This window comes from Nicotiana tomentosiformis, chromosome 12, assembly GCF_000390325.3.
Source record: "Nicotiana tomentosiformis chromosome 12, ASM39032v3, whole genome shotgun sequence".
NCBI classification, from domain to species: Eukaryota; Viridiplantae; Streptophyta; class Magnoliopsida; order Solanales; family Solanaceae; genus Nicotiana; species Nicotiana tomentosiformis.
The window spans coordinates 7,248,533-7,258,580 of NC_090823.1; the positions used below are offsets into that span (position 1 = coordinate 7,248,533).

At 39.7% G+C, this 10,048-nt stretch overlaps 1 protein-coding gene across 1 annotated transcript; it reads right to left on the reverse strand.

The window, feature by feature from the left end:
• Nucleotides 1–1,241: 1,241 nt before the first annotated feature.
• Nucleotides 1,242–3,185, reverse strand: LOC138902196 (uncharacterized). The gene is made up of 2 exons (XM_070190035.1): nt 2,413–3,185; nt 1,242–1,317 (listed from the first exon to the last, which is right to left on the reverse strand). The coding sequence occupies exons 1-2, from the start codon at nt 3,183–3,185 to the stop codon at nt 1,242–1,244; spliced, it is 849 nt and encodes a 282-aa protein (XP_070046136.1).
• Nucleotides 3,186–10,048: the final 6,863 nt, after the last annotated feature.

Below are 10,048 nucleotides of genomic sequence, written 5' to 3' on the forward strand. Positions count from 1 at the left end.
GATATCTAGGTGAAAATTTACTAATTTAATAAATATTTGATAAGAACACATAATTTTATAGTACAACTACTTCAATGCTAAATACTTTAAAGGTTAAAGCCATATTGAATCTGCCTTTGGGAACTACGAAATTCATGGTAATACACTCTCACTTCCACTCCGGAATTTCAAGTCTCAGAAGTAATCCTCCCCAAGCTCTGATATTCGTACTTCACATGTTGACAATTTAAACATTGAGCTACAAATCCAACTATATATTTCTTCATTCGCCTCCACCAATAGTGCTGCCTCAAATTCTAATACATCTTCACGACACCTTGATGAATGGAGTACCGCGATCTGTGAACTTCCTAGAGAATTAACTCACGCAAAACATCTACATTAGGCACACATAGCATACCTTGCATCCGTAATACACAGTCATCTCCAATAGTGACTTCATTGGCATCACCGTGCTGAACCGTGTCCTTAAGGACAAGCAGATGGGGGTCATCATACTGGTGCTCTCTGATGCGATCATATAAAGAAGATCGAGAAATCACACAAGACAAAACTCGACTCGGCTCGGAAATATCCAATCTAAAAAAATGGTTGGCCATGTATTGAAGATCCAAGACTAAAGCCCTTCCTGCTACCCGTAAGTATGCTAAGCTGCCCAAACTCTCCACCTTGCAACTTAAGGCATCAGCCACCACATTGGCCTTTCTGGGATGATAGAGAATTGTTATCATAATCCTTAAGCAACTTCAACCACCTTTGCTGCTGCAATTTAAGATCCTTCTGTTTAAACAAATATTGTAGACTCCGATGATCGGTGTATACTTCACAATGGACACCGTACAAGTAATGCCGCCAAATTTTCAAGGCATGAACAATAGATGCTAACTCAAGGTTGTGGACCGGATAATTCTTCTCATGTACCTTTAACTGTCTGGGCGTATAGGCAATCACCCTACCATCTTGCATCAGCACTGCGCCGAGCCCAATACGCGATGCGTCACAATACACAGTATAAGACCCTAAACCTGTAGGCAATACCAATACGGGGACTGTACTCAAAGCCATCTTAAGCTTATGAAAGCTCTCTTCACATTCATCTGTCCATATGAACAGGGCATCTTTGTGGGTCAATCTAGTATAGGCAATGCGATAGATGAGAAACCCTCATTAAAACGAGGATAATAAATGGCCAAGCCGCAAAAACATTGAATCTCAGTAGCTGAAGATGGCCTGGACCAACTCTAAACTGCCTCTACCTTCTTCGGATCCACCTTAATTCCTTCACTGGACACTATATGTCCCAAGCATTCTACTGAACTAAGACAAAACTCACACTTACAGAATTTAGCATACAATCTCTCATCTCTCAGCCTCCGTAATACAACACCCAAGTGTCGTGCATGCTCCTCCTAGCTAGGTGAGTACACCAGGATATTATCAATAAATACTACGACAAATGAATCAAGATATGGTTGGAATACACTATTCATCAAGTGCATAAATGTTGTTGGGGCATTGGTTAGCCCAAATGACATCACAAGAAATTCATAGTGACCATAGCGGGTCGTGAATGCCGTATTTAGAATATCCGAGTCCCAAATTTTTAACTAGTGATACCCGGATCTAAAATCAATTTTGGAGAATACCCTTTCTCCCTGAAGCTGGTCAAATAAGTCATCAATACGAGGCAAATGATATTAATTTTCGATTGTCACTTTGTTCAGTTGCCTGTAATCGATGCACATCCTTATTTTTCCATCTTTTTTTCATAAACAGGACTGGTGCACCCCAAGGCGACACACTAGGCCTAATAAACCCTTTATCAAGAAGTTCGTGAAGTTGCTCTTTTAATTCTTTCAATCCAGCCGGTGCCTTACGATACAAAGGAATAGAAATGGGTTGTGTGCCCGACACCAAGTCAATACCGAAATCAATATCCCTATCGGGCGGCATACCCGACAGGTCTGCAGGAAATATATCCGGATGTCTCTCACTACTAGTACAAAATTAATAGTAGGATTATTTACATCAACATCTCTCACAAAATCTAAATATGACAAACACTCCTTCCCCACCATACATTGGGCCTTCAAATAAGAAATTACCCTACTAGGAACATAATCTAGAGACCCTCTCCATTCGACCTTTGGCAACCCCGACATTGCCAACGTCACGGTTTTTGCCTGACAGTCCAGAATAGCATGACATGGGGACAACCAATCCATACCCAGGATTCCATTGAAATCAACCATACTAAGCAATAAGATATCAACTCTAGTCTCCAGTCCCCCAATAGTTACCACACACGATTGATAAATACGGTCCACCATAATAGTATCGCCAACCGGCGTAGATACACGTATATGTGAAACTAAGGAATCACGGGGCATATATAGATAATGAGTAAAGTACGACGATACATATGAATAAGTAGAACCAGGGTCAAATAATATAGATGACTCTCTGTGGCACACTGAGACAATACGTGTGATCATTGTAGCTGAAGCCACAACATCTGGTCTGGAAGAAAAAGCATAGAATTGGGTCTGACCTCCACCTGATCGATTTCCCCCTCTTGGGCGACCCCTAACTGACTGAGCCCCACCCCGAGCTGGCTGGGCAGGTGGTGGAGAAACTGGTGTAGATGTCATAACATGACTCCTCTGCTGAATTGGACCTCGCATAAGGTGGGGACAATATCTCTTTATGTGGCCCAAGTATCCACACTCAAAGCAACCTCTCTCTGAAAAGGCTGGTAAGTTCTTAGGCGGACCTCGAGAAGTAGAATAAGTACCAGAAGAACTTGGCAGAGATGATCCATGAACTGAAGGAGCACCGGAGGTACTCTGGGCTAGAAGTGCAGTGAGAGATGACTGACCCTGATGAGAACTGTATGAACCATGGATGGATGATGCACCACAGTGAACTAGATGGACCGTTTGAGCGTGTCTGTAAGGACGACCCCAACCGCGGTAAAACTGCCCCCCTGAAGGAACACCGCTGAAATCACCTGGTCCACGGGGCCTCTTGAACTCCCCCTCTCCACGCTCTTGGCTATGGACCATCTCTATCTGCCGATCAATGTCAACTACCTCATCAAAAGTAAAACCAAATACCCTCTCCCGAGTCACCAGTAACCGCAGGTGATATGTGAGGCCATCAACGAACCTCCTAATACTCTCCATATCAATGGAAACCAACCAAACTGCGTGACGATCCAACTCAGAAAACCTTATATCGTACTAGGTCACAGACATGCCACCATGCCGAAGCTGCTCAAACTGTCTGCGCAGCTCCTCCCTACAAGACTGTGGCACAAACTTCTCCAAAAATAGAATAGAGAACTCCTACCATGTAAGTGGTGCTACACCGATCGGTCTGCGCCTCTCATAAGCCTCACATCATATGAAGGCAGCCTCAAAAAATTGAAAAGTAGTGAACGAGACCACACCGGTCTCTAGAATACCAGTTGTCTGAAGCATCCACTAACACTTATCCAAAAAATCCTTAGCATCCTCTGACTCAGCACCGCTAAATGATTGAGGTCGAAGCCTCTCAAATCTCTCAAGTGTCCTCTGCTCATCATCTGCAATAACAGGGACCACTGGGGCCTGAACAGCCGTAGCCAGCTGGGCTTGTAGTGCCCCCGGTATCTAAAGTCCCTGCACTACCTGCTCTGGAGTACAGGCAACAAGGGTTTGAGTACCTCCCCCGGCCTGAGAAGTGGCTGGTACGGCCTGAGCTGAAACCACCCGAGCAACGCCAGTGCAAACTGTCAATATCTAAGCCAAAACCTCATGTAGGCCTGGAATCTCAATGGGCACAGTTGGTGCCTAAGCGGGTCCTGCCAGCTCAACTACATTTCGAATATGCTCCTAAGCTAGAGCAACTGGTGGTGCAACAGGTGTTGTCCCAACTGATGTACGAGTGACACCTCGGCCTCTCGCGGCCCTAACTGGTGGCATTGGTCGCTGACCGTCCGATCCAGTAGTACATGTTCTCACCACATGTGAGAGATTAGAATAACAAAATTTTATTTTTCCGGAATCAACAAGTTCGCACGATAGAATATAAGATAGTGAAATTTTCATAAGGGCTTGGCATCCTCTCAAAGATAAGTACAGACGTCTCCGTACCAATCCGCAGGACTCTACTAAACTTGCTCATGACTCGTGAGACCTATGTAACCTAGGCTCTGATACCAACTTGTCATAACCCAAAATCCTAACCTGTCATGATGGCGCCTATCTCAATACTAGGCAAGCCGACAACCTCAATAAACCGCAATTTCCATTAAGTTTGAAAACATAATATTGAATTTCATATATCTCACAATATCTGACATAAAAATACATTCCCAAAACCCAGTGTCACTGAGTACATGAGCATCTAATATGAATACAAAGTCGGACTGATAAAACACGATCTGGAAGTATAAAACAATACAATAACTAAAGGAAAGAGAGACAAGGTCAGCGGACACCGAGCAACTACCTTGATAGTCTCCAACAGTTAAATCCTCAAATCTAGAAATCGTCGTATCTGGAAGTATCTAGATATGCACGCGAGGTGCAGAGTGTAGTATGAGTACAATCAGCTCAATAAGTAACAAAACTAACCTCTAGGCTGAAAGTAGTGAAGAGCTCCGCAGGTACAATCTAGTATAAATAATAACAATACAAAAATATAGGCATGCTTTCAATTTCAATAGTTGCTTTCAGTACAAATAAAACATATCAATTTTAAAATAATACGAGGAATATGACATCTCTGTATCTACATGCCAATGTACATACTGTATGTGATGCACCTTAATTAAAACTCTGTGTACTCACAATCTAAAATACTCAATCACTCAATACTGTATATTACCAATCCAGCCCAGGGAAGATCCATCCCAAAATATATATATGTATATCCATCAACTAACAGTTAGTCACTTAGTTCTGTATAAGGTCAATCCAGCCCACGGGAAGATCCATCCCCAAATATCAATGATTCGGACAAGATCCATGTCTAGGAAAAATTCATCGATCAATATAAAGGCTTATGGCAAGATCCATGCATAGGGAAGATCCATCCCCCCCCCCTCTCTCTCTCTCTCTATATATATATATATATATATATGGTAAGATCCATCCCAGATATATATTTATATATATATTAACTAGCTCACTGTGGGGATGCAGACTCCGGAGGGGCTCTTTCAGCCCAAGTGCTATAATAGCTAGATCGAGGCATAAATAAATAAGCATAACTATCACTCAGAATCTCTAGTCTCTCGGGCTCTCAATAACATGAAGAATCTACCCGACATGATGATATGAAGTATCAATGAATGACAACAGAGACTGAGATATGATATGCAAGTGATAGGTGTGATTGAGTACAAAATTGTAAATTTAAACAAATAGTTCAACAATACGACCCATGTGGGTCCCAAAATATATCGGCGCGTAGCTAAATCATGATCTTTAACATGAGTCTCAACTCAATTTCTATAACACATGGAGGATGTGCGGATAATGACATTTATTTAATTATGCAACTCCACGAAATCAATTAAGTCACAGTTCTTATGATACACACTCACAGCCCGTCACCTAGCGTGTGTGTCATCTCCAAACAATTCATGCAACATGTAATTCAGAGATTCATACCCTCATAACCAAGTTTAGAAGTGTTACTTACCTCAAACCATGTAATTTCTTACTCCGTTATGCCCTTGCCTCGCGAATTGGTCACCAAAAGCCTCGTATCTAGACATAATTAACTTGATTCAGTTAATACAAATTATAGGAAATTAATTCCATATGAAAATATAAATTTTCCAACAAAAATCGAAAATTGCACTCAAAAATTGCATGTGGGGCCCATATATCGGAACACGATAAAAGATACAAAATATGAACGCCCATCCAACCATACAAATTTTATCAAATTTCGACATCAACTCGACCCTCAAATCTTCAATTAAAGTTTATGAAGATTTCTACCATTTTCAACCCAATCTTTACCCATTTGAACTAAACAATCTTTCCATAAACCTTATTGATACGTATAAATAATACTCTTACACCCAAGAATCATACTCTTAAACACCCATCTTTACCCAAACTCGAATTTGAAGACTAAGTGCTAGAACCTTACCTCTTGGGTGAAGATCTTATGATATTCCTTGTTGGATTTCAAAGCTTGAACAAGATCTTGATGAACAAAGCACTTGAGCTTCTTCCTCTAGAACACTATCCATTCTCTCTAAATATGTCAAATTTTTTCTCCAAAATGAGATTCAAGGGCTATAAATAGTTGTTGGGTCGTATAAAAAATTAGAAAGAATTGAAGCCCCGACGCAGATTTACGATCGCATAACACGTATGTGGTCCGCAAACTGACCGCATAATTGAATCTCCAAAATGAGGATCCTGGATAGGTCTGCGGTGATTATGCGGCCCGCATACCGATTCTGTGGTCGCATAATGCACCGCAAATTTCCTCAAATCTGCTTCGCTCTGTGCCCATTATACAGTCCGCAGAGTGATTCTGCGACCGCATAGTGGGCCACAGAAATGTCCTCTTCTGCCGTAAATTTTTCTTTACTCCCCAGTGTATTGTTCAACCTATTTTCCTTAGCAAAAGTTCTTCAAGGTCGTTACACATAAGTCAACATCTGATCAACCTTTTCAACTTAAGTTCTAAACCTTGGAACGAAGTGTTCCAAGTCACTCCAAAACCTCACCGGGCCCGAACCAATTACCCCGGCAAGTCAAATAACAACCGTAAATTTTTAAATTGAGCAGTAAATTGGAAAACGAGGTTGTAATACTCAACATGGCCGGCCTGGTCGTTACAATAAAGTCTAGGTATTGAAACGCATACGGTAAGATAAGGGTGGCTTGATACGCATGGCTAGTAGGAGAACTACTAGAAATCATGTAGTGTGATAAGGGTGGCTAAAACGCGAGATACTATTTCGGAAAAAATATTTTCTTTAAAATTAAATATGAAGGCTCCCGCGGTGATATAAGAAAATGAGATATTGTGAATTTATTTACGATTTGGGACTACGAGACGGTACCCCGGGAGTGCCTTTGTTGATATTTCTTTATGGTTGCATTGCCTTTGGTTATTTTTTGGTATTTTTCTTAAAGTTGTAAATTTTTGTTTCCCTTCTGCGAAGTGTTAATTGCCCTTATTCTGTATAGTTAAATTGTGCCATACTACTTACTTGATTTATCCCCATTGTTATTATATTGTTAAACTTTTCTCTTTGTCTTTTATTATTCTAGTAGGGCATGACATGACCTCGTCACTACTCTACAGAGGTTAGGCTTGGCACTTACTGGGTACCGTTGTGGTGTACTCATACTACGCTTCTGCATATCTTTTTGTGCAGATCCAGGTACATCTTATCAGACTAGGCATTAGTGAATTAGCCGTACGAGGAGACTTCGTGGTATATCTGCCAGCATTTGCAGACTCCGGAGTCCCCTTCTATCTTATTATGTTGTCTTCCTTATTTTCTTTAGACTCTGATATATAAAGACATTGAGAATAAATTCTTAAAATCTTGTAACTTATTCCTACCGGATTTTAGGAGTTGAAATTGTTAAATTTGTAGTTCTTATTTATTTGACTGTTGGGGATTAAATTTTAATTTATATTTAGTTATTTTGCATTGATAGGCTTACCTAGTTTTAGAGATTGAGTGCCATCACGATATCATACGGAGGAAATTTGGGATCGTGACATAATGCATTTTAGACGAAGCACTTGCTTTCACTACGATAGAGCTTCAGTCTGCAGCTCAACATTTGAAGTTCGCTCTGAAAAAACAAGTTACACATGCCCTTGAGCAATCTCTACAAAAGGGCATACCAAGAGCCGAGACACGCTACTATAACTCTATCTATGAGATGGATGGATCGAAAAATGATGTGTTACTACGATTTGCCAAATTGGATTTCAATATACTTCAAATGTTGTACAAAAAAGAACTCGGGGAAATATCAAGGTATATAGGGAAAGGCTCTGAGATAAAACAAAGAAAAAATATTGATTTCTCTACTCTGATAACTATTAATTATTGTGCATTTGTAGGTGGTGGGAAGACTTGAATGTCATGACAACACTTCCGTATACTAAAGATAGAACAGTTGAGTGTCACTTTTGGACGGTAGGAGTTTACTTTGAACCTCAATATTTTCAAGCTCGCATTATGCTTGCCAAGACTATAGCAATGATTTCAATAGTATATGACACTTTCAATTTCGAATGCTGAGACAACATTGTTACAATATCTCACCAGGTAATTAAGTTATGAATCGAGTGCATCTTTCTTCTATGTGAAAATTTGGTGAACTTGTTGTATTTTTTATTTTATTTGAATTTAACTCAAATGGAGCAATACGATGAATGAAGATTTACATAACAGACCAACTTGCTTGCGACAGAAATATAGTAATTATTATAGTCGTATTTGATGTTGGCTTACCTGTCCATTACAAGAAGGCAAATCTTCTTTGTTGATTTCAAATCAGATATTTTTTTAAAATTTCAATATGGCAATTGCCAATTCAGGAGGACCCTTAGTACCGATGTTTTGGACATGTTGTGCTTATATGAAGTTTCACATATGAGGTATCACGACCCAAAATTCGCATATCGTGATGGCGTTTATCTCAATACTATGCAAGACGATAACCTCAATAAATCACAATAGTCTTTTATATTTGAAAATATAATATTTAGATTTAATAGAAAATCCCACAAATACTGATACAAATATACTCCCAAAACCCGGTGTCACTGACACTGAGTACATAAGCATCTAAATGATAACATAGAATGACTGATAAAACACTACCTGAAAATATAGAACAATACAAACAACTGGAAGAAAAGAGAGACAAGGTCTGCGGACATCAAACAGCTACCTCGATAGTCTCCAACAGATAAAACTTTAAAATCTAGTAGTCGCCATATCCGGAAGTACCTGGATCTGCACACTAAGTGCAGAGTGTAGTATGAGTACAACTGACCCCGTGTACTCAATAAGTAACAAGACTAACCTTTGGACTGAAAGTAGTGACGAGCTCAGGTACAGTTTAGTATAGAAATTACATTACAGAAATGTATGAATGCTTACAAGTTCAACAGTTAAACTCAGTACAACTAAAATAGATTAATTCTGAATGATATGAAAAATATGGCATCCTTATATCTACATGCCAATGTACATGTTGTATGTGATTCACCTTAGTGGAAACCCCGTGTACTCACTATCTCAAAATGCTCCATCACAGTATTGTATATGGCTAATCCAGCCCAAGGAAGATCCATCCATGTGATGACCCAAAATATCATCTTTAAATTTAATAAGTAATTCTATATTCTAAGACCTCGAAAAGCATAATTTATCATTTCTCGACTTGTGTGTTCAATCCATAAAATTTCCGAAAAGTTTTCATGTGAAAAATGAATTAAACTGTGAAATAGAGCTTTAAAATTCAAGTGAGTTGACTTTGGTCAATATTTTGAGCAAACAGGCCCGGATCAGTGTTTTGAAAATTCTGGTAGGTCTGTATCGTGATTTGGGACTTAGGCGTATGCCCAGAATCGAATTCTGAGGTCCCTAGCTCGAGATATAGAATTTTGATGAAACATTAAAAGCTTGGAAGCTTAATAATTTTTAAGAAATTACTGATGTTGGATTTATTGACTTGGGGTCCGTATTTTGGTTCCAAAGCCCGGTATAGGTCCACTATAATATTTATGACCTGTCTGCCGAATTTGGTGAGAATCAAAGTTGATTTGACGTGATTTGGACGTCCGGTTGTAAAAATATAAGTTTTAAGTTTTCTTGAAAACTTCCTTTGATTTGGTATCCGATTCGTAGTTGTAGGTGTTATTTTGGCGATTTGATCGCGCGAACATGTTCGTATGATGTTTTAGAACTTGTGTGCATGTGTGGTTTGAAGCCCTGATGTCACGACCCAAAATCCCAACCTGTCGTGATGGCACCTATCTCGATACTAGGCAAGCCAAT

Coding starts and splice junctions, on each gene's coding strand:
- LOC138902196 (XM_070190035.1), bottom strand. CDS start 3,185: ATGGAGAGTATTAGGAGGTTCGTTGATGGCCTCACATATCACCTGCGG. Junction 1,318..2,412: donor ACTTATTCATATGTATCGTC/GTACTTTACTCA, acceptor GTTTTGTCTTAG/TTCAGTAGAATGCTTGGGAC.